This window comes from Callospermophilus lateralis, chromosome 12 (genome assembly GCF_048772815.1).
Source record: "Callospermophilus lateralis isolate mCalLat2 chromosome 12, mCalLat2.hap1, whole genome shotgun sequence".
In the NCBI taxonomy this organism is placed as follows: Eukaryota; Metazoa; Chordata; class Mammalia; order Rodentia; family Sciuridae; genus Callospermophilus; species Callospermophilus lateralis.
In genome coordinates, this window is record NC_135316.1 from 76,390,844 (window position 1) to 76,418,522 (window position 27,679).

Sequence of the window (27,679 nt, forward strand, 5' to 3'; positions counted from 1 at the left end):
ATACAGTATAACAATTATGTACGTAGTATTTACGCTCTGAATTAGGATCATGAGTAGTCTAGAGAGGACTTAAAGTATAAAAGAGAACACATAATATGCAAATATAACTCCACTGACTTAGGAAGGGGCTTGAACATGGGCAGATTTTGGCATCTGAGGGGATCCTGGAACCAGTTCCCCACAGGGAGCCAGGGATGACTACACTTGCTTCATACTGCGCAACAGATGGGGCTGCGCTCAAGAGCAGCAGGTGTCGCTGTCGCACTGAGCAACACAGATTTCACCCTAAGACAAGGGGAATCACTAAAAGACTTCCCACCATGGATCGATACAACCAGACTTGTGCCTTCAGAAAGCTCACTGGTTTGAATGTGGAAAAATATTTTGAAGAAGGCAAAGCTAGAAGCAGGTGGCTAATGAGAGGACTGCTGCAGCACTTTGGGGGAGAGTCTGTGGTTGCCTGGACAAGTGTGCTGGCCATGGCGGGGCCAGGGATGATGGCCCTGAAGATGAAGGAGCAAGAACCAAGAGGCCAGATGTGCAGATGAAGGAAGGAAAGGGGCCACAGAGGCAGCCAGACTCTGCCCTGGGACTGTGTGGTGGCCCCAGAGAAAAGGAAGCATCTGGAGGGGAGGGAAGGATGGTAGGCTGGGCTTGAGCCCTTGTGAGCTGTGCAGGGGAAAGTTCCACCCAGCAGCTGGGTCCTGGGGTCCACACGGCTGGGGTTTGGGGAGGTGATCTTTCCCAGTGACCATCTGTAACGCAGTTAAGATGTCAAAGATAGTGAAGAAGGTCCAGAAAGGAGACCGAGCAGCAGCAGGGCAGCAAAGGAAGGTCCAGAGAGTCATACGTGTAAATGCCCCATCACACAGACCTGGGGTAGAGAGGAAGGGAGGCGTCCCTGCCACAGGGATGGAGGGAAGGAGAGGCCCAAGCCTTGTTGGAAGGAGCCAACCAAAAAGAAACTCCAGTAGTCTTCAGGAGGTACCAAGGACCCATTCTTCTAAGCAGGGTCCCAGAGGTGGGAGGCCCCTGCAGGAGGCAGAAGGGACTGCAATACCTGGCACCCACCATGCGTCATGTTACAGCATGGTCAGCTCCTCAGGAGAGGCCTGGACTGTTGCAATCCAAGTGACAGAGGGAGGAGCTATGGCCCTGAGAGACTAGGGTGCAACCATGGACCTGCAGCAACCTGTGAGGAGGGCGGATGGGCATGGCCTCCCCAGAACTGTGCAATAGCAGTGTTAATGAACGTGACCAGAGCACGTAGCCCATTCTGCGCAAAGTCAGAATGAACTCTGATCTTCTGACTCCCAGCTTAAAAACTGGTACCACTCCAGTGGGATGGCAGTAGTCAGGCCCACAGGATCACCATCTTTAGAAAAGAACTGAGTTATGGCAAGTATAGCCCATGCTCCTTCGGCATCTCAGCTGGCTTGCACCTCCTGGCAAAGATGTTCAGATCACTGGAGCTGCTACAGTGGGGGCCGGGCCGTCAGCAGCACTTCAGACTGCAAGAAGAGGCTAGAGGCTGGGTGGTGGCAAGGTGAGTCCCAAGAAAAGGAGCTGTGGCCGGCTTTGTTCACACACCGAACACTTTACTCCTCAGAAACTTTCATGCCATTAATTTATAAGAGAAAAGAAAGACACCAAGGTGTGTGAGACCATAGAGCCACCAAGGTGGCCAAGCGTGTGGGAGCCCAGCAGTACCAAATGCTTATCCCACAGAATCCCCTCAACTGGGGGACAGGGTGGCGTGGTAGCCAGTAAGGTAGCTCTGTGCCTCCGGGGGCCTGATCCCAGCTCTGCCATGTGTCTGCCGGTGGACTCTGGGCAACTTACTTCACTTCGCTGAGCTTTAGATTCTCCCTTGTGAAAACAGGGATAATGACTGTGCCTGCCTCATGGGGTCACAGGGATTAATTTGTGTTAATTAGATAATTAGTGCTGAACAGCATATCTGGTATATAGTATGGAACCAAATCTCAGCTGTTATTATTATAATTATGATGCATAATTAAAAGCCAGCATCCGGGGCTGGGGGCATGGTTGAGTGTAAGCTTAGGGTGTGCAAGGCCTGGGGTTTGATCCCAAGCAACCCCACCCTCCATTTCCCCAAAAGCCAGTATCCAGAACAAAACTGGCACTGCTGGGCTTCAGTCAGCCTGCACCCCACGATGTCTCTCTCATCAGCTCTTCCACCCCAAAGGCTCACCAAGGGCTGCTCTGTACCAGCCCCAAAAGCCTGCCAAGCAGCAGAGGCCCTGTCTGAGTCCCCAGTGGTCAGTCATCACAGGACACAGCAGTGGCCACTGGCCTTGGCAACAGGAGGATGTGTGGGAAGTGCATAGTAGGGAGAAGGGTGCAGAGCTTGTCTGTCTTAACAAGAAAGACTCTGGAGTGAGTCACCCCAGATGGAAAGAATCAGCAAAGATGGAGATACCAGAGACCACAAAGAAGAGTGGCAGGAAGAAGCTCCTAAGCTGAAACTGAAGGAGAGTCCCGCCTGTCCACTGAGACGCGGTGCCATGGCGAAGGCCAGTTTGCAGGGTGAAAGGCAGGGAACTGCAAGGCTGTCTGTGGAATGTCTGTGTCTTCAGCAATCAGAAGTGAGATCACAGGCTAAAGGGAAGGCAGGGGCCCCAGCAATGTGAAGAAGGCCTAGAACAACCACTGCCCAGAATATGTAAAAGAGGCCAACCAAAGAGACAGAAGCCTTAATTTGTGCTGGGCATGGTGGCGCACGCCTGTAATCCCAGCAGCTCGGGAGGCTGAGGCAGGAGGAACATGAGTTCAAAGCTGGCCTCAGCGACTTAGTGAAGCCCAAAGCAACTTAGCAAGACCTTGTCTCCAAATAAAATATAAAAAACGGGCTAGGGATGTGGCTCAGTGGTTAAGCACCCCTGGGTTCAGTCCCTGGTACCTAAATAAATAAATGCCCTAATTTGTAAACATTTCCATATTATTAAGTGCTCTAAGAGCTGAAATGTGGAAATGTTATGAACAGCCTAGATTATATCCTAATCCTTACCACTTAATTCCTGTGTAATCCTGGGCCAGCTGTGTAGCCTCTATGAACCTCAGTTTCTCATCTATAAAATAAGAGTAATAACAGCCCCTTCATCATAAGGTTTGCTTTTATTCCTCAAGGGATGGGGCTAGGTTAAATATAAAGAGGTTAGACTAGTGTATAGCAAACAATAAATTTTATAGAAGTTCTTTCCAGCAACGATGACAATAATTATTTTTAACATCAGGCAACCTTACAAGGAAGATAGATACCATTCCCATATCATTCTTTGGCAAGATGAAGTCTTTCTTTCCCTGCTTATCTCAATCCTCCAGATCTTGCAAGGAAGACAGAGTTCATATTCCATTTTGTCTGTGAAGTATCCCTGTCAACCTTTAACCTTCCTCTTCTAATTTCTGGAATACAAATAGTCTATGCCTCTCCTTTGCCACCGAAGACACAAACACCACCTCCAACTCTTGCTGGTTCTTTACTTCAATGCCTTGTTCACATAATGTGTTGAGAGTGTCCCTACCCACCCTCTAGGGTCTTGTGCAGGGCCACCACACGATGGGTGATGGCTGTGTAATATACAGGTGACATAAACGGATCAAGAGCTCTAATGGTGAACCTGACTCACCTGATGATTAAGTTATCCTCGCCCAGGGTCACCACTGTGGCTTCTGTGGCTTGGAGAGACATGAGTTTGGCAAGAGCTTCTGAGGTTTTGCTCTAGGAAATAACCAGAGTGTAAAATGAGAGCTATGTTAACTGCCCAAACCCAGACTGACATTTACAAGCTGGTGCACTAGGCAGTCACAGAAAGGGGCTCCCCTAACGTGGGCACACCACGCACAGGCCAGAGGGGATGGGCAGTGCTCAAGCAGCCACAAGTCTTCGACCCACTGAGTGCGCAACACTTATGTCACGACTGTAGTTCTAGGAACTCCATTTCAGGTTCAAAACGATATCAGTCTGCCCTGCGGCCGTTTTCTTTTCAGTTCCAACTAATTTCTTTCATGAACTGAGTCCCACTTTTTTATGGGGGCCATTACAATGCTAGGTTCAAAGCAAGATGTTAAAAATGACAAGACCTCAGAGTGGAAGTACGGATTTCTAACTAATAAACTGTCTACTCGGGCGCTGAGAGACCACGTGGGCCCTGACCTGAAGTTCAGTGTTCTTTCCATTACACAATATGCCCGAACAAAGGTTTTAATAATTAACCAGATTAGCTGGGATTTCAGAAGTAGCAACCAATTTGGAGATTAGTGACCGCAGCACCTAATTATATGGTGGTTTCAGATTTCAGCCTTTTCCTGTGTGTAATTAGCAATTCTCAACCCTGCATTCAGATGGATACAGATCTGTGTTACTGAAGGACTAATTCTTTCCTTACCCAGAAGATACATATATCTACCTTTGCCACGTGTTCCAGCCACCGCCCTAGGGCAATGAACACAAAGAGCATGGGGGGCGTGTCAAAGAAGGTCACAGGGCTCTTCTCAGCCTTCTCAGCAATTGCGACCACCAGGATGACGATGGAGTAGGCATAGGCGATGCTCGTGGCCAGTACGATGAGCACGTCCATGTTGGCCGACTTGTGTCGCAGAGATTTGTAGGCCTGGACGTAGAAGTACCACCCACCGAGGAACTGGAAGACACGGAGAGCAAAGGCTGCTGACAGCCAGCAGAGAGCTCCCTGCGCAGCCGGAGCCTGGAGCCCCTCAGGATGGCAAATACTCGAGGTGGTGCGTGCACAAAACCTGACATTCCTCGTCCTCAGTGACTGACATTTTTGAAATATACTTTTTGATTCAGGCTACAGAAATGGATGATCAAAGTGTGTGAAAACTTTATAAATGTCCAACCACAGGAGAATGGTAAAAATGGTTCATTGATCCTGTGGACAGAGCTAAGCAATCTCTAGGGAGAAAGTGGCATATCTGCAAACCACTGGCGTAGAAGACGTCCTGGAAACATGGGTAAGTGAAAAGCCAGTACACAAGAGAGTATCACATATGATCCCATCTCTGTTATAAGCCTGTGTCTGTGTTATGTGAACATGTACACACACACACACACACACACACAGAGACACCCAAATGCGTGTTTTCTCTACACAGATGATATTTGGGAAGGTACATGCCAACTCCTAATGATACTCCTAATGATCCTAATGGTGAAGTAGTATCTTCCCCTTTGCTTCTGATACCTCAAAATGGCCCGAGTTGACTACAATAAGTTTAAGTTACATTTGCTATTAAAAAGAAACTATTAAAAAGTAAATTCAGCCTACAAATGCCTGTAAATAGTCCTAAACATTCCAATATTAACTTAGGAGTTCAGTTTTATACTCCAAAATATGTGCGTAGAGAGTACACTTCCCAACAAAAAATGGATCACCACCATAAGTGGATGTTCCATGAAGCCAGCTTCTGTTGAATTACAATTTGCTCATAGATAAGAAACACATCTTTGCATGATAGAATGTTCAAGAGGGTCATGAGCTCTGGGGACTTCTGGCTGCTGCTTCTAATGACACAGGTAAATTAAGCTAAAGAGGAAGCAAACCAGGGACACATGGGGTCACCAATCTTGCTATGGAGGAGACTGCTGTTCTAGGGAGGTTTCAATCACCTGCAATCAATGTGAAACTTACAGTGAAACTGAGCCACTCACAGTTCTCCACATCAAAAAGCCCTGCCCCTCCTGGCTAGTCACAAGATGGAAATAAAAGCAGTAAACAACTGGAGGCAGGGCAGGCAAGACTAATAGTGCAGCTCTGGGGCTATGTTCTCAGCTTCTGGGCCTCAGTTGCTGCACCTATAAACTGGAGGTCATATATCAGTTGTGTGAAGGCAGGGTTAGGCCTAAACATCTCCCAAATCTCCTTGCAGTGATGTTTAGACCTTTAGATTATCCCACAGATGGCTGGGTCAGGGAGAGACTCCCAGGCCCCACCTCCTGCCCAATCCTGTCCCCTGGTGCATCACTAGAAGTTGGGCGTGCACCTTTTTATATCTTATCTGTGTGGAGAAAACACACACCTATGTGTATGTGTATGTACATGTTCACATAATACACAGACTATTAATGGGAGTGTGGGATCATATGAGACACACTGAAACCAAGCTAAAGGGTTGTGTAGAGCCTAAGTAGGCAGAGCATCCCTGGGGCACACACAGTCATGGGGAGCAGAGGTTTGCTTGGCTTTCTAATACGTACCTGGACAAAGGTACACAAGATGAAGAAGATGAGGTTTAGGATGGACAGCCCTGGAATGATATTGTGGTCCAGGACCATCACTTCTTGGGAGTCCTTGCTGGGGATCAACATGTAGATCATTATACCCATGACCGGGATGCCAAACACCAGGCTGCACAGGAAAGACTTCTTCCACCTGGAAGCCACACAGCAACACAGACACATTAGACAACATTTATCACTTGGATGATGGGCTGGTCCCACCTGAGGACTTGGTTTAAGACGTGCCTTTGTCTCATGGCTGGGACAGAGCACCAAGGTCAATCTAAAGGCCTAAATATTGCTGCAAGGACTTCTGGGAGATGTTTAAGCCCAGTCTTGCCTTCATATAACCAATAAAAGACCGCTAATTTATAGGTGCAGCAACTGAGGCCCAGAAACTGAGAATTTAGCCTCAAAGAGGCTAAGGTCCTCCATCTATGGCTAGCTATAATTCTTTTTTTAAAATGCAATCTTATATAAATTCCCAAAGAAGGAGCAGGGGAAAACCCCCAGGCAAAAGCAGTGTATTATATAAGCTCGCTTACACATGCAACTTTTAAACAACTATTTAAAATAAAGTCACTGAGAACAGTAAGGCTGTCTTGAATGCAAAAGTCTGAAATTGGGAGTCACAAATGACAGCTGTGGTTTCATGTTATCTGTGACATAAGTGAAAATTCCAACCAACCAGGCTGGAACCTTAATTTAAGGCACTTCTACATCAAAGCACCTTAAGCAGGGCCTGCAAACCACCAGCCTGTGAGACCCAAATCCTGTGCACTCAGCTGCTGCCCAAGGCCCTGGAGAGTCCAAATCTGCTTGCTTTCCAGATGCCTCACTGCCCCAGGGATGCCAATAGGACCAAACCACAGGCCTCCCTGCTGGCCCCTAAAGGACCTCTTGCCCCACAGACTCCTTCGGCCTAGCACAGCTCCACTCATTCCCTAAGCTTCAGCTCATGGGTCCCCTGCTTGGAGCTTTCCCAGACCTTCCCAGAGTCCACCTAAACCACTGCTGTCAAAGCTCACTCATTCTTTGCCTGCCAGACCAGGAACCCCTCTGAGGTAGGATCCACAGTCTATTAACCATCCCCAGCACTGGTCACAGTGCCCTGCATACAGTTGTAGCCTTTAAGTTTGATGAAAGAATAAGGGAGTGGCCATCTGAAAGAATAAATGACTCTTTTAGGTCTCCTGCTTCTCTATTTTCTTTCCACTTGGCCATGATGTCTGTCCCCAGATCCTAGTTCTAGAACCTCTGCCAACAAAGTCTGAAAATACTGTAAAAGAAAAACCTGGCCCTCAAGCCCAATTAAAGCATTATCCAATCTGCTAGGTGGCTATCAAAATTAATTTAAATTAACTTTAAATTAAATTTTTAAAAAATTGGTCCCACGGTCAAACCAGCTGTATTTCAAGTGCTCACTAGCCACGTGGGATACTGGCCACTATCAGTGCACACACAGGATGCTGCCACCATCGAGGAAACTTCCATAGACAGCAGTGCTTCAGAGGGCTAACGTCACAGGGTAAAGGCAACGGACCCAGGTAGAAGTCACCCAGGGAAGCAAGGACAGCAGGGACACCAACAAGCCACGGAGACATTTGCACAGTATGAGCCACAGTCAGCGGGGAGGGGAAGACACATAACCAAGAGCTACAGTTTAGCTTTCATATTCTACCTACTGCTTTATTTCCATCTTGTGGTCCAAGTGATGAGCGTTGGGCTTTCTCTGGGACAGGGAGGCATGATAGCCGAGTTCCTTGTTATTAAAAAGAGAGGGGCAGGGAACAAGGGGGGAAGGTACTTGTTAAAACATGCATTGGCAGAAAGCACTTTACAGCCCTGGAAATTAGAAAGCAAATCTAAAAAGTGCCTCAGAAGATCAGTGGGTTTTCCTCTCACAACCTCTATACCCAAATTGGCCAACAGACCCTGTTCAGAGGTTCAGCACCAGCTATCACTGAGCGACCACACCATCTGTAAGGAGATGGTGTCAAAGGGTGATTCCCTGTCCCTGCTGTCAGCAAAGGCAGCAGGCTCTGGGAAGCTAACCTCGCCAGGCAGCCCCAAATACCTTATGGGGTCTAGCACCCTCACTCCACACGTGGGAACAGCGAAGGTCAGAGGGGTCAAAGTCATGGCACTACTCTGAAGAGCTGAATCCAGAGCTCAGGTCTCCAGGCCTCCGGGCCAGGCTCCTCCTCCACAGGGAACTCGGCTCCCCCTCAGCATCTGGAAGCATGGCTTCTGCTGGGCCCCACAGAGGCTGTGCTCAGGCACTTGTGCCACCACTGGACCTGACTGTTTTGTCTCTGACCCTCCTTATGAGGACACCCAGGGAAAGCTGTCAAGAAATGTCTTGTGGGGCTGAGGCTGGGGCTCAGCAGTAGCACTCTTGCCTGGCATGTGTGAGGTACTGGGTTCGATACTCAGCACCGCATATAAGTAAATAAAAAATAAAGGACTATCAACAACTAAAAAAAAATTTTTTAAAAATTAAAAAAAAAAAAAAAAAAAGAAATGTCTCGATAGTCAGCACAATACAGAGTGGGGCCCAGAACTGTGCTGTGACTTGTACACAAAAACTAAAACTCTTAGATGTTCTAACACTTTGTGAGACCAATGTTTTTATTACTAATATCGGTCTAATTATATTGTGAAAAAGTTCTCCAGAGATACAAGCATGGAGAACAGGCAATAATCTAATATTCTACTATTCCTCAAATAAGGACAGAGAGGGTAATGCCCACAGGCTGGGGAGAGGCAGACAAGGGCACTAAAAATCAGACAGAGATGGATTCAAAGGCACCACCTAGGATTCTCCTGCCCATCTACCCCATCAGTCTGACTCCTCAGCATCACCAATGCCACGTTACTTACTACTGTTCCTTAAGATCTGGGCATAGTAGAAATAGAAAGGCTGCTGAGCTTGGAACTGAGAGATCTGGGTTTGAATGCTATCCCACCTCCTGTGAGCTGGGTACTAGTGAGCAAAGTCCTTAACTTCTCTGAGGATCCTTCCTCATTTCATGAAGCAGCCATGCAGACGGCCTCCAAGAGTGAGGCATCCTGAACCTCAGCAGCACCAGCAGCAGCACTGCCAGGTCACAAGGCTCTGCTGGCCATAAGACAGAAAACACCTCTCTATAAACACATGTACACAATGAATCAAAGATGAAGGATGAGCTGGGCGTGGTGGCGCACAACTGTAATACCAGGGGCTCAGTGGCTGAGGCGGGAGGATCTCCAGTTCAAAGCCAGCCTCAGCAACAGTGAGGTGCTAAGCAACTTGGTGAGACTGTGTCTCCAAATAAAATACGAAATAGAGCTGGGGCTGGGGCTCAGTGGTTGAGTGTCCCTAAATTCAATCCCCAGTAGCCAAAAAAATAAAAACTAAGGATGATGTAGCATTAAACATGATATGAGATTATTTCATTTCACAAGCAATTTCATTAGTAATCGTTCTTGCTAAATTTAATTTATCCTTACCAGATGTTATAAAGTTAAATTTGTTAATTTTGATTAGCTTAACCCACTCCTATTACCACTGACGCTCAGTCTAGGGTACAACACAGCCCACAAAGAGGAAACAGTTGGTCTGTGGACAAACTGAGGGAGGTAGAACAGGCGTGAGAATTCTGATTTTCCAGAGCAAAAATGAGCAAACTCTTAGGGCAGGTCCAGCAGAGGGACAAAATGTGATATAATTCTGTCCAATGCCAACATTCCTTTGGTATAAAGATAATTGGCAGACATAAATGATATTTTAAAACTGCAATTACCCATTGGCTCTGGAGGCTGGAGGATCATGAGTTCAACATCAGCAACTCAGTGAGACCATGTCTCTAAATAAAATATAAAAAAGGGCTAGGGATGTGGCTCAGTGGATGAGCGCCCCTGGGTTAAATTCCTGGTACTAAAACAACCACAACCACAACAACAACAACAACAAAAACCCTGCAATTAAATAATTTAATCCCATATACCACATTTATCATGGCAATACTCACTGTTCTCAGGGACTATCTGAAGCAATAATGTCTTTTCCCCCCTCATCCTCATCTCTTTCTTACCAATTCACTGATATTTTTCCTCAGATTATTTGATAGTTACTTACCTTCCCAGATTAATTTAAAATGATTGACCTTATTTCCACAGAAAAAGCTGATGGATTTTAGTGATTTTCATTCTGCTTATCTATACTTTCTCATTTTTCTTCAATGACTACATATTACTGTTTCTTTAAAAAAATGAATTGAATGAATTACCTCAATAATTTTGACAATATCCCGTGGACCGATAATTTCGGGATCAAACTTCACATGGGCTTTGCTGGTGGCAAGGGCCACTGAGGCATAGGTGATGCCGTTTGTCCTGGTGAGCCTGGACTCTATGTTGTGAACACAGGAAGCGCAGGTCATCCCTGTGACCTGCAAGACAGGAGAAGAAACTTCCACAGGCCCAGGAGCCACTCAGGAAATTCCACCTGGTGACATGCCATCATAGGATGAGGCCCTTGACTGTCACACCTGCCCTGCCAGCCTTCCCATCCACAGCACCTTCTTGAGACTCTGGATGCCCACCTCCAAACCCCTGTAGGAGATGATCGCCCTTAACCTTCCTCAGTGGCTCCAGGGTATAAGCGCTGCTTCTTCCCCAGCTCAGGCACAGGACACAGTGATCATTAGGCAGATGGCAACTGGCGGAAGTTCAACTTCTGGCTCTGACAAGCATGTGCTTTTGAAGCCACCCTATGCTCTACCTCAGATTTCTCACCAACAAGATGGGGACAAGAACCGCCTCTCAAGAGTAAGATGACATACTTCTGCAAAACCTTCTGGATTCCTGAAAGACTTATGCATGTGTCACCAGTGCCTGCCCTGCAGCCTCTGTTATACCCTTCCAGCTCCAGTGCTCTGCTGGTGATAAGGGGTCTGATGGCAACGCCTCATTATCAAGAAGGAAGAGACTTAGGAAGTGACCAGTGGAGGAGATGGAATCTGAGGTGTTCAAAGTATGGACATGGTTTTGAATAGGTGATGGTAAGGGTAACATTAGGAGGAGTGAAAAAGGCAGGACAGTGCAGTGTTCAGGCACCCACCAACAGCTGACGTGGCTGGTGCGGGAATAAGAGGAAGAGGGGGATAGTCTGCAGTACTGGTTGGGTTCACAGCATGAAGGCTCTTGGGCACCCAGCTGGAAGGGTTGCTAAGCCACTACTGGACACAAAGCCATTGGGGAGTCATCAGGATAATGTGACCAGAACTGCACTCTGAAATTTGCATCAGTCATACCAGAATAAATACCAAAGAGACAAGCGTCCCACCTGGAATTAGGGGAGGAGAGGCAAGCTCATCTGTAATCCAGACACATTCAACTTGGCCTGGGACCCAACAAGACCAGAGAGAGAGGATCATCAGAAAAACTAGAGCTTACCTGCTGGCAAGTGGCTGTGCTAACAGAACCCAGTCTGCAACTATTGCAATGATCCTTCTAAGCTTTCCTTTATATTTGTAATAGTAATAAGTAATATGTATGTACTCTTGTGTAACATTTGTGTACTGTCTCAGGCACTGTACAGCTTTCACCAGCCCTGGGAAGTAGGCGTCAAAGCCGTAGCACCAACAGGTTTAATAAGTTGCCCAGGGGCACACAACCAGTGAGGAGCAGAGATGGAGCTCCTCATCTGGAGCCAGATGGTCTGGCTCCAGGGTCTGCTCCAAGCCACCCTTGTCTGCATAATGAGGTGGTTCTCTAAGTTAATACATGTCCCTGAGGCAACAGGGCCAGAATTCACACCCAAACCTCCTGCATTTCTACCATACCACAAGGTGCATCCTGACATGATAAAAATGGAGTTTGAAGGGAGGCATGTCATTCCTGGAATACGAATGAGGCAAATTAGACAATTTACTCTTCTGATGTGAGTGGTCACTGTTTCCTCAAACACTAAATACAGAAGTTCACAGAAAATGTCTGTGATCATGCGATAATAATAGAACTTTTACCACCACACTGTTTTAAAAAAGAACACTGCCAAAAAAACACTGTTTCAAAGAAAGTCTTCACCATTTCCAATAATAATCTTTGTTTAGATTTTCCACCTAATAGTCTGAGTGGGTGAGATGACCACATGTGGAACTGCCAGTTTGCAGGAGGGACCCTCCCCTGTTACAGGGCTGAGGCGGGCATAACCCAGGAAGTTTACCCCTCAGTGCGCAGGAGGCCTCCCCAGAGCAAGAGATCTGCTCGACAGAACACCACTCATCAGCTCAATGGGGCTCAACGTGCCACTTCTGTATTATACATTTCTTCTTCAAACATTGACTTAACACTAATGGCAGTGACTAAACACAAGTGAATAAAGGGCCCCTTCTGCTTTCAATGACTTGTTGATGTGCAGCTATAACCATGAACAAACAGAAACTACTCCTTCCCACCCCAAACACTGAAAGCCCCCACCTTAGGCATTAGCCTTGGACTGAGCATTCTGGGATACTCTGGTCACTATTACTCCCTAGACACCCAGTCCCTACAAGTCCTCTTCATTTTTGTGGGTTTTGGTTGGTTGTTTTTGTGGGGCTGGGGATCAAACCTAGAGCCTTCCACTTGCTAGGTAAACACTCTGTCCTTGAGCTACACCCCAGCCATCCTTTCTCCTTTGAATGGCACTCTGTACCTCAAGGACCCACCTTGTCTACCTAGAGATACCTGCAGGTGGTTGAGGTCTCTTTAGGCTTTAGACCAGGTCCATATTCAACCTCCCCAAACCACCTTACTCAGGACAGCCCACTATTCGTGATTCCTCTTTGTCCCAAACTCCTGCACCTTACTACCTCTTCCTCCTGACACCCCAGACACCCTCAGTGATGGCCTCCTCTGACTCTTTGACATAGCTGACCTTCCTTCACAAAATGAACAGCTCACTGTTGTTGGTGTCAAAGAAAAAAACAAAACAAACCCCGACACAACAACAAATAGGGTATATCAGAGATAGAGAAACTCATTGGTCAGAAGGAAGGTGCTATCGACTTATCCACAAACCCGCGAAGGCTGTGACAATACTCACAATCAGCTCAATGTCGCCATCCGCGCCTGCGTTGTCTTCCATGACTGACACCTCAAAGCCCATGTCCTGGATGAGCTGAGCTATCCTGGGTGGCTGGATGACCTCCGGATGATACTTGACCTCTGCTTTTCCCGACATCAAGGCAACCAACACCGAGAGAACACCTAGAACCATCAAGTCACAGCTGTGACACTCTGGGCATGGCGTCTGGGATGACATGGTCAACACAGTCAAGCAAAGAAAAATGTCTCCTCAGAAACCTCTGGAGTGGTGGGGAAATTATAAGTTCACTTTATGAGCAGCCAGCCCACGGATGACAAAGGAACTCTCGCAGCACCTCGATTTGAGCACAGTCATCGTGGAGGCCCAGGAAGCTGTGGAGCACAGCGAGCAGAGGCTGGAGGAACCTTTCATCCTCCCTGAGGGCTGACTGAGGGACAGGAGCCCAAGACAAAGACACATGGAGCCATAGGTGTGGAAAGAGAATGGACTCAGGAGGCAGGGCTGAGTCATGGCTTAGGCATTTCCAAACAAAAACGGGGTTGGGGTTAGTTGTATTTTCACGTTTAAGAGACAACATTGGAAATATAGCTTGGAGGACCAAACTTAGGCAGTTCCACAAAACTCTATGGTTTCAGGGACAGCAGAATGGAATATTTGAAATCAGAATTTCTACACAAAATGGAGATAATTCACTCATTTTACGGGAAGGGGTGGATGAGAAGGGAAAGGGAGGATATTAAATAACACAAGACAAACTAATTGAGAAGTCTAGCCACAGATTTAAGTTGGACTTTCCAAGGCTAACTTACTCAGAGATACAGTTTATCTCAAACTAAATAGAGAAAGAATGCCAATTGCCCAAGAACATTAGACAAACATCTACACTATCGCACACAATGGATTTGCTGCCAGATTGTCAGGGCTCTTGATAAACGCTGCCATGGAGACTGTGAGGGGAGACCATGCAGCCCACACACAGCATTGTCAAGTTCAACATGGGACCAGGTCTCTTACCAGCTTCTTTCTGAAGATTCCTTTCTATGTTAGACACACAGGATGCACAGGTCATGCCTTTGATCTGCAGAAAGCACTTCTGTGGTGCTACTGTACCAGTGGGTGGTGGGAAATTTGGCAAGGGGCCAGCGCTGTGTTTTTTAGGGAGCACTCCACCATGGGGAGCCACTTCCGGCACAGACACAGAGGTGCCAGCCAGAGTTTGCCGCATGGTATTCCCAGCACCATGGCTTCCAGCATGGTTGGCAGAATACTTTTCTAGGAAAAAATGTCAGAAATAATTCAAATTAGAAGAACAAGTAGTATTTTTTTTTTTTTTTCAGAACAGGAAGCTCAAGCCTGATAATATTCAGGTAAAAGCTCCTAAAGAAGCAATGTGGGGATTGATGTTTCCACCTCTGTCTCTCCCTCCCTATGACCACAACTACAGACATGTGAAACCATACAGTGCTTTGGGGTGACAGCTCTGGGCAGGCGAATGCTCTTGCTTAGAAGACACTGGTGGTGACAGTAGCCAGACTAACTCCAAGGTCTGTGCCTTTGACCACCAGTTCTTCCCTGTGAGCAGAGGCATGGCTCTCCCCATGAGCATCTCATCTTCACGGAGCTGTCTGCCTTTTTCTTAATGCTTGTACAAGTCCTACACACAATCTAGACATACATCCTTTGTCAGTTGGGTGCCCTGCAAATGTCTCCTCCCAGTCTGTGCTTTATGTTTTTGCTCTTCTATTGGTATCTTTTGGTAAATAAAATCTTTAATGTTAAGAAAGCTCAATAGCAATTCCTCTTTTAAAGGGTTAGCACTTTTTGTGCTCTCTTGATGAATGTCTTCCTCAACATGGCAAAAAAACATTTGTGACGTTTTCTTCCAGAATCTCTATTGTTTTAATACATACCCACATTCAAGGCTATGATACACTTCAATTATTTCTTATGTAAAGGTAACAGCCGACATTAATGTTTTTTTGCAATTATGATCCAGCTTCACAGACTGAAAAGACCACTCTTTCCCCACTGGTACCTTTGCCATAAATCAGGAGAACACACAGGCACAGGCTTGTTTCTGGGCTCCATTATGTTCTCTGATATTTTTTGTCTATTCTTGTGTCAGTACCACACTGCCTTTTGTGTGTGTGTGTGGGGGGGGGTAATTTACTTAGAATAAGATGTGCAAATCAGAAGAATACTATTCTTAATCTTGATATACTGAATTAGTTTCCTACTACTCCTATAACAAATTACCACAAACTCGGCGTCTTTAAGACCACAAATGGATTTTCTAGCAATCCTATAGTCAGAAGTGCTACATGACTCTTCCCAAGTGAAAATCAAGGTGTGGACAGGGCTGTGGCCTTCAGGAGGCTCTAGGGAAGAATCTATTCCCTGCCTTTTTCAGAACCTAAAGGCCACCTACATTTCCAGATTTGTGACCCCATTCTGCCATCTTCAGTTATCAATCCCGAATCGGTGACATCTCTAACCCCATCAGTAAAGGGTTCTCCCCTTGTAATGACTGATGGGATCTTACTGTGGTCATCTGGATAATTCAGCATTCCGTATCTCAAGGTCCACTCCTTCCATCACATCTATGAAGTCCCTTTTGTCATACAAGGTAACATTCCATTTCCAGGAATTAGGGTGTGGACCCTTGGGGACCATTATCTGCCTACCTGTAACTATCACCCAGATCAATACATACTATAGAGAAAGTCACACTATTTTGATAATTCAAAAACACCTTTAAGAGCATGTGGAAAAGAATCCTATTATTTAATGATAGAGTCTCTCAGACAAAAAAAAAAAAAATCAGCAGTGATCTGTACTGACTGTGGTCCATAACCTAATTCTGCATGAATCTCACATACTGGATGCTTTGTGCATTTTCTGCAGAGGGGTGAACTACTTCCACTCACTCCTTCCCTGGGGAGATCTGCTGGGGCTCCTCTCTGAGGTCTCCTCCAAGGGCCTATGTGGCTTCTCAGCCAACATCCCTGTGATTATTCCCTGCAACACTCCTTCATGGAGTACCCCAGGACCCTGCTTTTCACAGCCTACTCCTTCACAAATGCCTGTGATGTTCTGGGTGCTCAAGAGTCCCAGGAGAAACAAATTTGAAGTCTGTCCCCTAAGAGCTCCTAACCAATCCAAAGGGAGTTGTACCAAATACAAATAATACCTTGTAAGCATTTAAGTAATTATAAAGGATAGTCACACCAAAGCACTCATGGCTTATCCTAAATTAAAACTGCTAGGTAAGACACAGTATATCCAGTTAAAGTTCCATTTCCATAAATAACCAATGATTTTTTTAGTGTAAATAAAATAAATGTTCATACACTAAAAACAACAACAAAAATGTGCACTATTTTTCTGCAGTTCAAATTCACCTGGGTGTCCTATATTCTCATAATCCTGGGCTAGATATAATTCTTATTCTATAAAATAAAAGCTACTTCTTTCTAGGTTTACTCAGTCAGATCCAATTATTCTGTAATATGTAGTTCAATTCTCACTTCTTTTTTTAAATTTTTTGTTTTAATTAGTTACACATGACAGTACAATGACCTTGACATATCATACATTCAAATCAGATGGAATATAATTTCTCATTATTCTGAGTGTACAGATTGCAGAATCACATTGGTCATGCAGTCACGTATATACACACAGTAATAATAATGTCTCTTTTATTCTACTGTCCTTCCAGATCACATGCTTGGAAGACTATACCTCACAGAAAAACAACAAATGCTGACCCTATATTTCTTCCTTTTAAGTACAGAATTTACTGTGCTATGCTACTGTGTTTTCTTTATTGATTTTTTTTTTAACTGTTTCCCAGGGTGCAGTAAGATTGATTGGGGGCAGGGGGACAAAACAAAACCCAAAACTCCTTCCTGAAATTTGGTACAAAGGACAATGAAAGTGGCCAAGCCACCCCATGTGACTTACCCAGCCCTTTCAATGGTGGGTGTGCTGTGTACAGAGAAAAGGCAGGGAAGTTTCACAATACAGCAAACTTTCCAAGGACGCCAACTTTATCTTGGTTACTAGAGGAACAAAATGTGGGAAACCAAAGTCCCGCAGGCCCTGGCTGCTGCCACAGGCCCTGTGTGTGGGTGCTGGGCTGCCTCTCTCCGTAGCAGCAAACTCCAGCCAAAAGGCTACCATATCTAGTTGAGCCCACAGATTTGGAGGACACATAGGACCTGCATCCTAGACCTAAACAGTTATTACTGAGTTGACCATCATCACCTGTGGCCCTTCTGCCTACAGTACCCACAGCTCATCCAGGCACTCGGCTACCGGTGGGGCCTGAGGCAGAGGATCTCTTAATCCCAGGAGTTCAAAGCCAGCCTGAGAGAGTAGCTGGGACTTACATAGTGAGACCTTGTCACACACATAAAAGAAGTGCCCTTCCCTCCTGTACTTCAGCCCTCTCTGGAATACCCCCATATCCATTGGTCCGAGGCTTAAGGGAGCCATTTTGTGCTTGATGGCAGCTTCAATCCCATATCACTTACATGGTCCCTGAGGTCTTCAGGTTGAATAAGATAAAGCTGGTAAGTGAGGACCGCCTCTTGGTTGCTGAGCGAAACTTTGACTCTCACCTCTCCGTCCCCCTCAGTACCATGCAGCTTGGACTCCCACTTTCCTAATGTCCTGAAGCAGCCAGTGGTCACCCCCGACTAACCCTGAGAGACATTTCACACCTTTGCCTCTGTGGCAATTTTCAGCAGGCCACACTCCAATCACTGAGAGATTCTCCTTTATGCTCCCACCTCCAGACTCCATCTTCTTTCCCTTCTCCATTCAATCTTGTGGGGTCTCTGTTCTTGCCCAGGACTCCCACATTCAAATCTGCATCTCTAGTCCCACACTATCGTCTAGCATCAGGAGGGGCTCCTCCTAGGTTCTCCTCCCGGGCCCTCCCCCATCACACACAACTCCTAGCAAGGGCAAACTTGGTGGCTCTGACCTCCCAACTTTCCAAGTGGAGGACTAGCCTCTCTGTCCTTCTGCTCGGGCCATTCTGCATCCTTCCACAGCCCCCGCCCACCACCACCACATATTGCCAGGCTGAGGCCACTGCCCAGGCTGGCCTGGCTACACAGGCTGCTTCCTCTGCTTCTGATGGTCTTGGTCCTCCCTTCCCTCTCCATACCTTTCTTGGTTGGCAAAGACAAAGCCTGGGATCATGTTGGACTTGTCCTGCTGACAGCAATGGCTTACTTCCATCTCCCTTCACTGCAACATAAGCTCTTAGGACAGACTGTCTTCCTAGTTGTGGCTCCACAACTAGCACAGACCTTGGCACGCGGCATGCAGAAAGGGTTGAGATGGTGCTGCACTGCAGGCTCTCAAGTTAGAGAAAAGAGGGGCAGGGATGACCACCACTCAGGAAACAGAACAGGTGGAGGCCTTTCCTTCGTGAAGACTGTCACATCTGCCCTGCCAGCCCTGTGCCCATCAGAGGGGCAAGGGCAAAAGCCTTCCCTTCATTCCCACTTTGAACAGAATGGCCTCTGGGTGCTGAGACTACAATTCTGTTGTTTTTATTGTTTTGCTTTACTTAGCAGAGAAAATCTTCAAAGCAAATTTCTCTTTGGTAAAAGAAGGGTCTCCTGCTCTGTTTTAGGACACAGAATCAGAATTCTTTCCAGAAAAAAAGCCCAGATTAGAAGTTTAGTATTTTATAGCCAGCTACCTGAGAGCAACACTTGGAAATCCCATTTCCTCTCTCCTGACCATTTTAATGCGAGGAGAGGATACAGAATCTTGCTAACTGTCAACAGGAGAGACAACAAGCCAGGAACCTTGTTTAACGACACCCAGATACACCCTAGGACAAGCTCTGAACATCTATCAACACATACCAGGAATCACTGAGGCTTCAAATCCCATGTCTTCTATAGCAGCTCTGAGTTCTTCCGGGCTAATTACAGTGGGATCATAAAGAAAAGTCCCAGTCCCTTCAGCCAAAGAGACAGATACTCGCTTCACCCCTTCCCGCTGGGAAAGTATGCCTTCGATGGACTGGACACAGGACGCACAGGTCATGCCGGTGATGGCAAGCACCACAGTGCTGCATGCAGCCTGCCCCTGGTTTCTCTGGGAGGAACTGGGGAAATGCTGGTCAGAAGTCTCACCGTCTGTCCCAGTCCCTCCTGCTCCAGCAGGAAGAGAAACTTTATAGTGCCCAGGTGGAAGGGCCTCAATGGCTCTCTTTAAAGACACAGGGGTGATAGAAGAAGGGTCATACTCTACTAGGGCAGTTTTGTTCTCCAGGGACACTTGAATACCTTGAACCCCTGGGAGTTGGCCAATATTTTTTTCAATGTTCAAGACACAAGAGTTACAGTGCATTCCATCTACTCCCAGTTGCAGGGTAACCACATGGCTTCCTTGGTGCCCTGAGGTCTCAGAATTATTGAAATTCTGATTAGCAGAAGCCGACAGTCTCTTTGGGTTAATGCTCTGTAAGCGGCCAATATCAATTGGTCCCAGGCTTAAGGGAGCTGTTTTGTGCTTGATGGCAGCTTCAAATCCCATATCACTTATATGGTCCCTGAGGTCTTCAGGTTGAATAAGATAAGGCTGGTAAGTGATGACTGCCTCTTGGTTGCTGAGTGAAACTTTGACTCTCACCACTCCCTGCAGTTTCCGGATCTTGCCTTCGATGGAGTTGACACAGGACTGGCAGGTCATGCCCTCCACCCTTAGCTTGACCACTGCCTCCTGGGCTGGTAAGGACCTTGAAGGCCATGAGGAAGCTTTTCCTTCTGCAATGCTGGCCTCGAAACCCATTTCCTCAATTTGATGGCAAATCTGTTGCAGGCTCATGACTGATGGCACGTATTTCACAGTTGCGCTGCCTTGTTCCAGAGAAACCTTAATGCTCACGACGCCTTTCAAACCAGATATTCGACCCTCGATGGACTTAACACACGACTGGCAAGTCATACCCTGGATGCTGATCGTGCCAGTGGCTGTCTGAGAAGGGCACATGCCATCCAGACCACCTTCGTAGCCGACATTGTCAAAGGCAAAACTCTGCTTCATGGCTGGGACCCAGGAATGAGTAGGCACAGAAAGTTTAGAGAAGATCTAAAAGGAAAAGAAATAACCCTTTTTTAGCTTTAAAATCAAATACTTTTTACAGTATCCCAGCTTGCTTGGCACTAGAAATGGTGTCAATACCACTGGTGTCAGGACATTCCACAGGTACGAGAACATAAACAGACAAAAGTGGAGGCATCATTTACTAAATGAATGGGCTCATGTGAGTCCCCTTTAGCTCTGACATTCTGTCTGCCCACCTTAGTGAAAGGCCTTTCTCACCCAGCAGACGCGGGAAGTTTCTGAAGTACAGCACGACCTGGCTTTATGCACAGAACACAGCATGACTGGGCTACGACAGAGGCTGAGACCCCAAAGAACTTGCTCCTTTTAGCTAAAACTATGCAGGGTCCTAGTGAAATGCAACTCCCAGAACAGGCAACCCCTTAATTCTGTGTTTCTTTCTAGAAGTCAGTCTGATTTTCTAAATAGGGGCTCAATACACCAACTGATATATATTCAACCAGATCTTGCCTTTAATGGAATTGGCGCAGGACTGGCAGGTCATGCCCTCCACCCACAGCTTGACCTTTGGGCATAGGCTACAAACGCAGACCTCCCAGGCCTGGAAGAGTTGGAATCAACAGGTGGACTACATGTCAGCAAAGGAAGGTCTAAAGATATGCTGAGCAAAATGAGCATAAGTGGCTAGCCAAGAATGGCAAAAGGGAAAATCAGGAAGAACAGAAATTGAGTTCCTGGATCTATTTTCTTTTCCCACATTTTTTTTCAGCGTACTACAGTTGTACATAATGGTGGGATTTGTTGCTACATAATCCTATATATACATAAGAAAACAAAACAATTTGGTCAATATCATTCCCCAGTATTTCTCCCCTCCCTTCCCCTGGTCCCTTTCCTCTCTAGCTTCCACATGCAAATGACATAATCTTATTTTTCTTTGTGACCAAATAAAAATCTATTGTGTATACATACCACATTTTCTTTATCCATTCATCCACTGATGACACCTAGGCATGTTCTGTAGTTTGTATATTGTGGATTGCGTCTGCTATAAACATGGACATGCATATATCACTATAGTATGATGACTGAAATTCTTCAAGATAAACACTGAGGAGTGATACAGCTGGATCATATGGTGGTTCCATGCCCAGTCTTTTGAGAAACCTCCATGCTGATTTCCATGGTGGTTGTACCAATGTATAATCTATTATGGTTTAGCTAATAGGTGTCCCCTAAAAAGTTCATATGTGAGACAATGCAACAACATTCAGAGGTGAAATGATGGGGTAGTAAGAGCCTTAACCCAGATGGGGATTAACTGACTGTTAACTGGAGGGAGATAGGTATAGATGGAGGAGGTGGATCACTAGGGGATGTTCCTTTGGAGTATATATTTTGTATCTGGCAAGTGGATTCTCTCTGCTGCCTGATCATTATGTGAGCCATTTCCCTCCTTCACATGCTTCCACCATGATGTTCAGTCTCACCTTGAGCCCTGAGGAATAGAGCTGGCTATTAATGAACTAGACCTCTGAAACTATGAGCCCCCAGTACAAAATTTTCCTCCTCTAAAACTGTTATTTCAGGTCTTTTAGCCACAGCAGGAAAAAAAAAAAAAAAAACACTGACTAAAACACAATCCTAGGAGTAGTCTAAAAGTGTTCCTTTTCCTCTACCTCCTCTCCAGCATTTATAATTGTGTGTATTCTTGATGCCTGCCATTCTGACTGATATGAAATCTCAGTGCAGTTTTGATTTGCATTTTCCTAATTGCTGATGATGTTGAACATTTTTTCCATATGTTTGTCAACTATCTGTAATTCTTTTTTTTTAAAAAGAGAGAGAGAGAGAGAATTTTAATATTTATTTTTTAGTTTTCAGCAGACACAACATCTTTGTTTGCATGTGGTGCTGAGGATCAAACCCAACCCGGGCCGCACGCATGCCAGGCGAGTGCGCTACCGCTTGAGCCACATCCCCAGCCCCAGCTATCTGTAATTCTTTTGAGAAGTGTCTGTTTAGTTCAATTGCCCATTTATTGGTTTTGTTTTTTTTTTTTGGTTTTAAGTGTTTTGAGTTCTTTATATATTCAGAATATTAATCATCTGTCAGAAGAATAGCTAGCAAAGATTTTCTCCCATTCTGTAGGTTCTCTTTTCATATCTTTGTTTCCTTTGCTGTGCCAAAGCTTTTAAATCTGATGCCATCCCATGATATTAACTCTTGGCATTATTTCCTGAGCTTTAGGGGTCCTACTGAGAAAGTCATTTGCTTATGCCTACATGCTGGAGTTTTGACCCAACATTTTCTTCCAGGAGCTGCACAGTTTCTAGTCTAATTTTTAGATTTTTGATCCATTTTGAGTTGATTTTTGAGCAGTGTGAAAGAGTCTAGTCTATTTTACATATGGATAACCAGTGTCCCAGCACCACTTGTTAAAAAGGCTGTATTTTCTCCATTGTATGTTTTTGGCACCTTTGTCAAGGATCAGATGACTACATCTGGGTGGGTTTGTCTCTATGTCTTCCTTTTTTTTTAATTTTATTTTTATTAGTTCTAATCAGTTATAACATGACAGCAGAAAACTCTTCGACTCATTGTGCATAAATGGAACACAATTTTTCACTTCTCTGGTTGTATATGAAGTTGAGTCACACCATCTATTCTGTACCATTAATCTATACATCTGTTTTCATGCCAGTAACACGCAGTTCTTGTAGCTCTATAGTATTGACTCTGGACCCATTTTCTTAATCTACCACAGTACTCACATTATTTCCTCATTTCTGTACATAATGATGCAGCCTCAGTCATTCATTAACAAGACAAAATCTTCATTTTGTAGGCTCCCAGCCTTCTGCTTTCTTAATTAGATATAATTTTCATAGCAGTTGTATTTCCCCAATTTTTGAAGCATGTAATACAACTGTGGTGAAAATTATATCTGATTAAGAAAGCAGATGTGATTTTTAAAAAGCATGTTTCCCTCTACTCATACACAATCCTACTGACCCTCAGATGAATCTCAGTCACATAGATTGATCTCCACATCTCTGCACATAGCACAGATTTTATCAACTTGCCTTTTGAGCAGAGTAATATGATGAGGTTTAAATAACTTTTAAAATGGAAACTACAAATGTTCATTTGTAGATCCACAAAAGGAATCATAAGCCAGGGTTGGATTTATAATAAAGAATTGTTTATTTTTTTAATATTCACTGCAACATTTTCTATGACAGCAGAGAAAAAAAGGAATAATTAAATAATTTCTGGGGCAGCAATTCAAAAGAGTGTGCTAAATTTAATAGATACACTGAAATTATCTGAGGTATGAACATCAGATGTAGTATATGATAAGGATGACGTGGAATAACTATTATTCCATGGATAACTGGCTAGGCACCTTAGAAACCTATGTGGAAAAAAGAATTCAAAACCTATATGTCAAAAAGACATTTTGGATAGATCAAAGACTGAAAATTCAAAAAATAAAATAATGAAAATACTAGAGGAGGTTCTAGGGATGTGGCTCAGTGGTAGAGTGCTTGCCTAGCATGCCTGAGACCCTGGGTTCCATGGGGCGGGGGGCGGTTTGAACAAATATAGGAGAATATCTGTAAAAATCTTTGAGTGGGGAAAGCCTAAATATGACCAAGAAATAAAACAAAAAAGTTGTAAAAGACTGATTAACTACAAGAAGGAAAAGAAATTACTCAAACCCACTAAAAAGATAAATAAGGAACTGGAAGGAAAAAGAACTTGTTCTACATTGCTAATTTCCTTTTTTTTTTTTACTTTTTCTTTTTTTGTGGTGCTGGGGGTCAAACCCAGGGCCTGGCACATCTAGTGCTCTATCACCGAGCTACACTTCCAGCCCCAAGAGCTAATTTCTTTAATACAGATGAAGTTCCTCTGAATCCAAAAATCCAACAGAAAAAGGAAAATAGTTTATCAAAAAGGAAATGTGAATGATAAAAAATGAGACAAAAATGACTTTCAAACACATGAACAAAACATTCGAGGAGAAATGTGGCATTCCATGCTCACCGCAGCAGAGTGCTCACCAACCAGGTTGGGCCCATCTGTTCGTTCTCAGAGCAGGCCCTACCCACATCACCATCAGGAGTGGCACTTCCCTGGAGGACAATGTGGCAATACTTTTTTCTTGTTTTTTAGTACTGGGGATTGAACTCAGGGTACTTTACCACTGAGCTATATCCTCAGACCTTTTTTTTTTTTTTTTTTAATTTTTAAAGTTGTAGTTGGACACAATACATTTATTTATTTGTTTGTTTGTTTTTATGTGGTGCTAAGGATTGAACCCAGCAATCCCAGCCCTTCCCAGACCTTTTTACTTTTTTATCTTGAGATAGGGTCTTGCTCAGTTGCCCAGGCTGGCAGCTGAGCAAGTGATCTTCCTGCCTCTGCCTCCCCAGTAGCTAGGATGACAGGTGTGTACCACTACACCTATCTGTGATGATACCTATTAAAATAGCAAATTCACATCCTTTTTGACTTCAGCAACTCTATTTCTGAGAATTTTTCCAATAATTATATTTCTTTATGTGAAAATGAAAGCATGTAACAAAGATTTAAATGCTATAAAAGATAAGAAAAAACAAATTTCCATCTGGTTAGTCTAGTTAGTTAAATTATTATAACCATACTACCCAGTTCTTAAAATGAATGAGGCAGCTTTGAACATACTTTGTTCAGGGGGGAAAGCAAGGCACAGAACAGAGGGTATGTGTTTCTGTTATCTTCTGTTATATGACAAACCAAATTTACCAGCTTACAGAGTTTTTCCACTTGGACAGGGCTCAGCAGGGAAAGCTCATTTCTGCTCTAACAGCATCATCTGGGCAGGGGAGCCTGAATAGAGCCACCCTCAGCTGGATGGTGGTTCATTCAGCACAAGGCTGCCAAACTGATGTTGGTTACCAGTTGGAGATGAACAAGTCTCAATGTGCAAGCACTTATCAAAATTCCCATTAGCCAAAGCCAGTCACATGGCCAAGCACAGTCAATGTGAAAGGGAATTACCCAGAGCATAAGTGCAAGCAGGTGCAGCTCACTGAGAGGGCCACCCCAAGTTTACCACAGTAAGCCAGCACTGTATGACACAAGAAACCACTATGCAAATGGATCATCTCTGAGTGAATGCATAAGAAATTGGTCCAGAGTTTTGCAGAGGACTGAGCAGCTGAAGGAATCAGGTAGCTGGGATACAAGGAAAAAAAAGTCATGTACACTGTACAGATTAGTGTACAACGTACATGCATTACCAAATTCTAAAAAATAATTAATTTCAAAATTAAAAGAAAATATCATGAGTGCAAAGGAGATCCAGAACAGAGACTTGTTTATAGTTGGCACTAATTAAATACTGATTTAACTTAAGGGATGAAGGAAAAACTAAGAATATATTTAAGGACATTCACTTTCATACAGTGTCTTCTTAGTAGAAATTTCCTCCTTTTAATAAGACATCACCCTCACCCATCTAGTCTGTTCGAAAAACAAATCCCTAATGATTTACTACCCAACTTATGTCCTGGTCCTAGCCCTAGCGACAATTTACCAAATCCAAGCCACAATGCTGGCTCTTAATCCGTGGACTGTTGAACTTACACTCCTGCCAAAACGATGTGCAGAAGTGTTGGAAGCTATTTGCTTGTGACAAACAATACTCATAGGTACCCCATTTTAGGCAAGCAGGTTTCTAAGGACCAGCAGTCATAAGAAACAAGAATTGCAAATAACACGTCTTTGTGAAACACTTGAGTACCTCTTGGTTCAAGAACCATCTCTTAAGTGTAGACACATGGTGTGTGTGTGCTTTCAGTTCAATTCTTCAATTAATACATTCTTTGGGGAAGAAGAAATGTCCTCCTATTGTGTTTTATGTCAAACTAACAAAGGTTTAGATTTAAGGGCTCATCAAATAATCATGATGTTCGACAGCAGGCCGGAGCTGCGAGCCTTGCAAAAGCCCTGGTTTTTCTCCTATTCCCACCCAATTCCACAATCCCTATAAACATTTGGGGCTTTTTCTGCATACCCAACACCATGTTGGGGAAAAACTTTGCAAGCCCTTGAATTTTTAATAAACTATTCATATGGTGGCCATCAAGATTAGAAGGAACTTGGACTTGGGTTGTGGCTCAGTGGTAAAGCACTTCATAAAGATGCATAAGGTGAGGCACGGGAAGGAACAGAGCTTCCATGCCCTCCCTGTGTGAGCCACCTCCAAGAACCTCCAGGAACCTTCACAAGTTCAGCAATCTGGAGGCTGACCAAATCTGCCCTTTTAGGATTTTATGAAAGCTCTAGTTCATGACACGATTGATTAAATCACTGGTCAATGGGATCAATGTAACCTTCATTCCCTCTCCCCTCCCCAGAGGTCAGGGAGTGGGGCTGAAAGTTCCAACTCTATCCTTTGGTTTTGGTCTTTCCTGTGACCAGCCACCATCCTGAAGCTACTTGGTGGTGGCACCAGTCAATTCATTAGCATACACTGCTTTGAAGATTCCAGGATTTCAGGAAAAGGAGGAAGACCAAATGTATATTTCATAATATAGCAACTAGTCACTTCTGAGATCTCTTAGTTATACCTGGATCTCCATCATCCTTAACAGAACACCACTGGGCTACTTCTCTTTGAAACTTCTTTCACTGTGAAGGATGTGTAATGTTCTTAACATCCTATGCAGCAAAAGCAGTATAAGTGATGCAAATTTTCCAAAATAAAACCTCCATCTTCTATATATTCTACACTCTGAACTTTCAGGGAATGCAAAGCACAGAAAAGTCCTGGTTCATATGTTCACACACACACACACACACACACTCACACGAACAGCAAATAATGAATGATTCTGGGTGTTATTTTATAAAGATGGATGGCATTTTATATCCCTTATGCTCACAACAATTCTAGCAGTAGGTATGTTTGCTTTTTTTACTGTTGAAACCACTCCGGAGTTTATCCAAGTCCACAAATCAATTTAAATAATAGAGCTGGGGTTGAAATCCAGTTCAAAAGTCCAATAAGCTCTGTATTTTCTTAAAACAACTTCTAAGGTTACCTTTTTAAAAATCCATATTATTATAGCAAGTGACTGTAATGCAGAAAAGAAAACAAAGGCAAACAGCCGTATCCCACCTGCAGACAAGATGAGCTGCCTAAACCTGAGTCAGGGCTTCACCCCTAAGTATCTGGCTCCTCAGAAAAACTG

At 44.6% G+C, this 27,679-nt stretch overlaps 1 protein-coding gene across 2 annotated transcripts in view; it reads right to left on the bottom strand.

Moving 5' to 3' along the window:
- Atp7b (ATPase copper transporting beta) overlaps nucleotides 1–27,679 on the bottom strand; it is a 70,537-nt gene that overhangs the window by 15,555 nt on the left and 27,303 nt on the right. For both annotated transcript variants that reach the window (XM_076871942.1, XM_076871940.1), the window contains exons 2-9: nucleotides 19,226–20,456; nucleotides 14,349–14,606; nucleotides 13,332–13,495; nucleotides 10,531–10,692; nucleotides 7,945–8,021; nucleotides 6,239–6,413; nucleotides 4,431–4,664; nucleotides 3,651–3,742 (exon numbers count right to left, since the gene is read on the bottom strand). In XM_076871942.1, coding sequence (XP_076728057.1) covers nucleotides 3,651–3,742; nucleotides 4,431–4,664; nucleotides 6,239–6,413; nucleotides 7,945–8,021; nucleotides 10,531–10,692; nucleotides 13,332–13,495; nucleotides 14,349–14,606; nucleotides 19,226–20,411 — 2,348 coding nt within the window. In that variant the 5' untranslated portion in view covers nucleotides 20,412–20,456. The remainder of the gene's footprint in view (nucleotides 1–3,650; nucleotides 3,743–4,430; nucleotides 4,665–6,238; nucleotides 6,414–7,944; nucleotides 8,022–10,530; nucleotides 10,693–13,331; nucleotides 13,496–14,348; nucleotides 14,607–19,225; nucleotides 20,457–27,679) is intronic.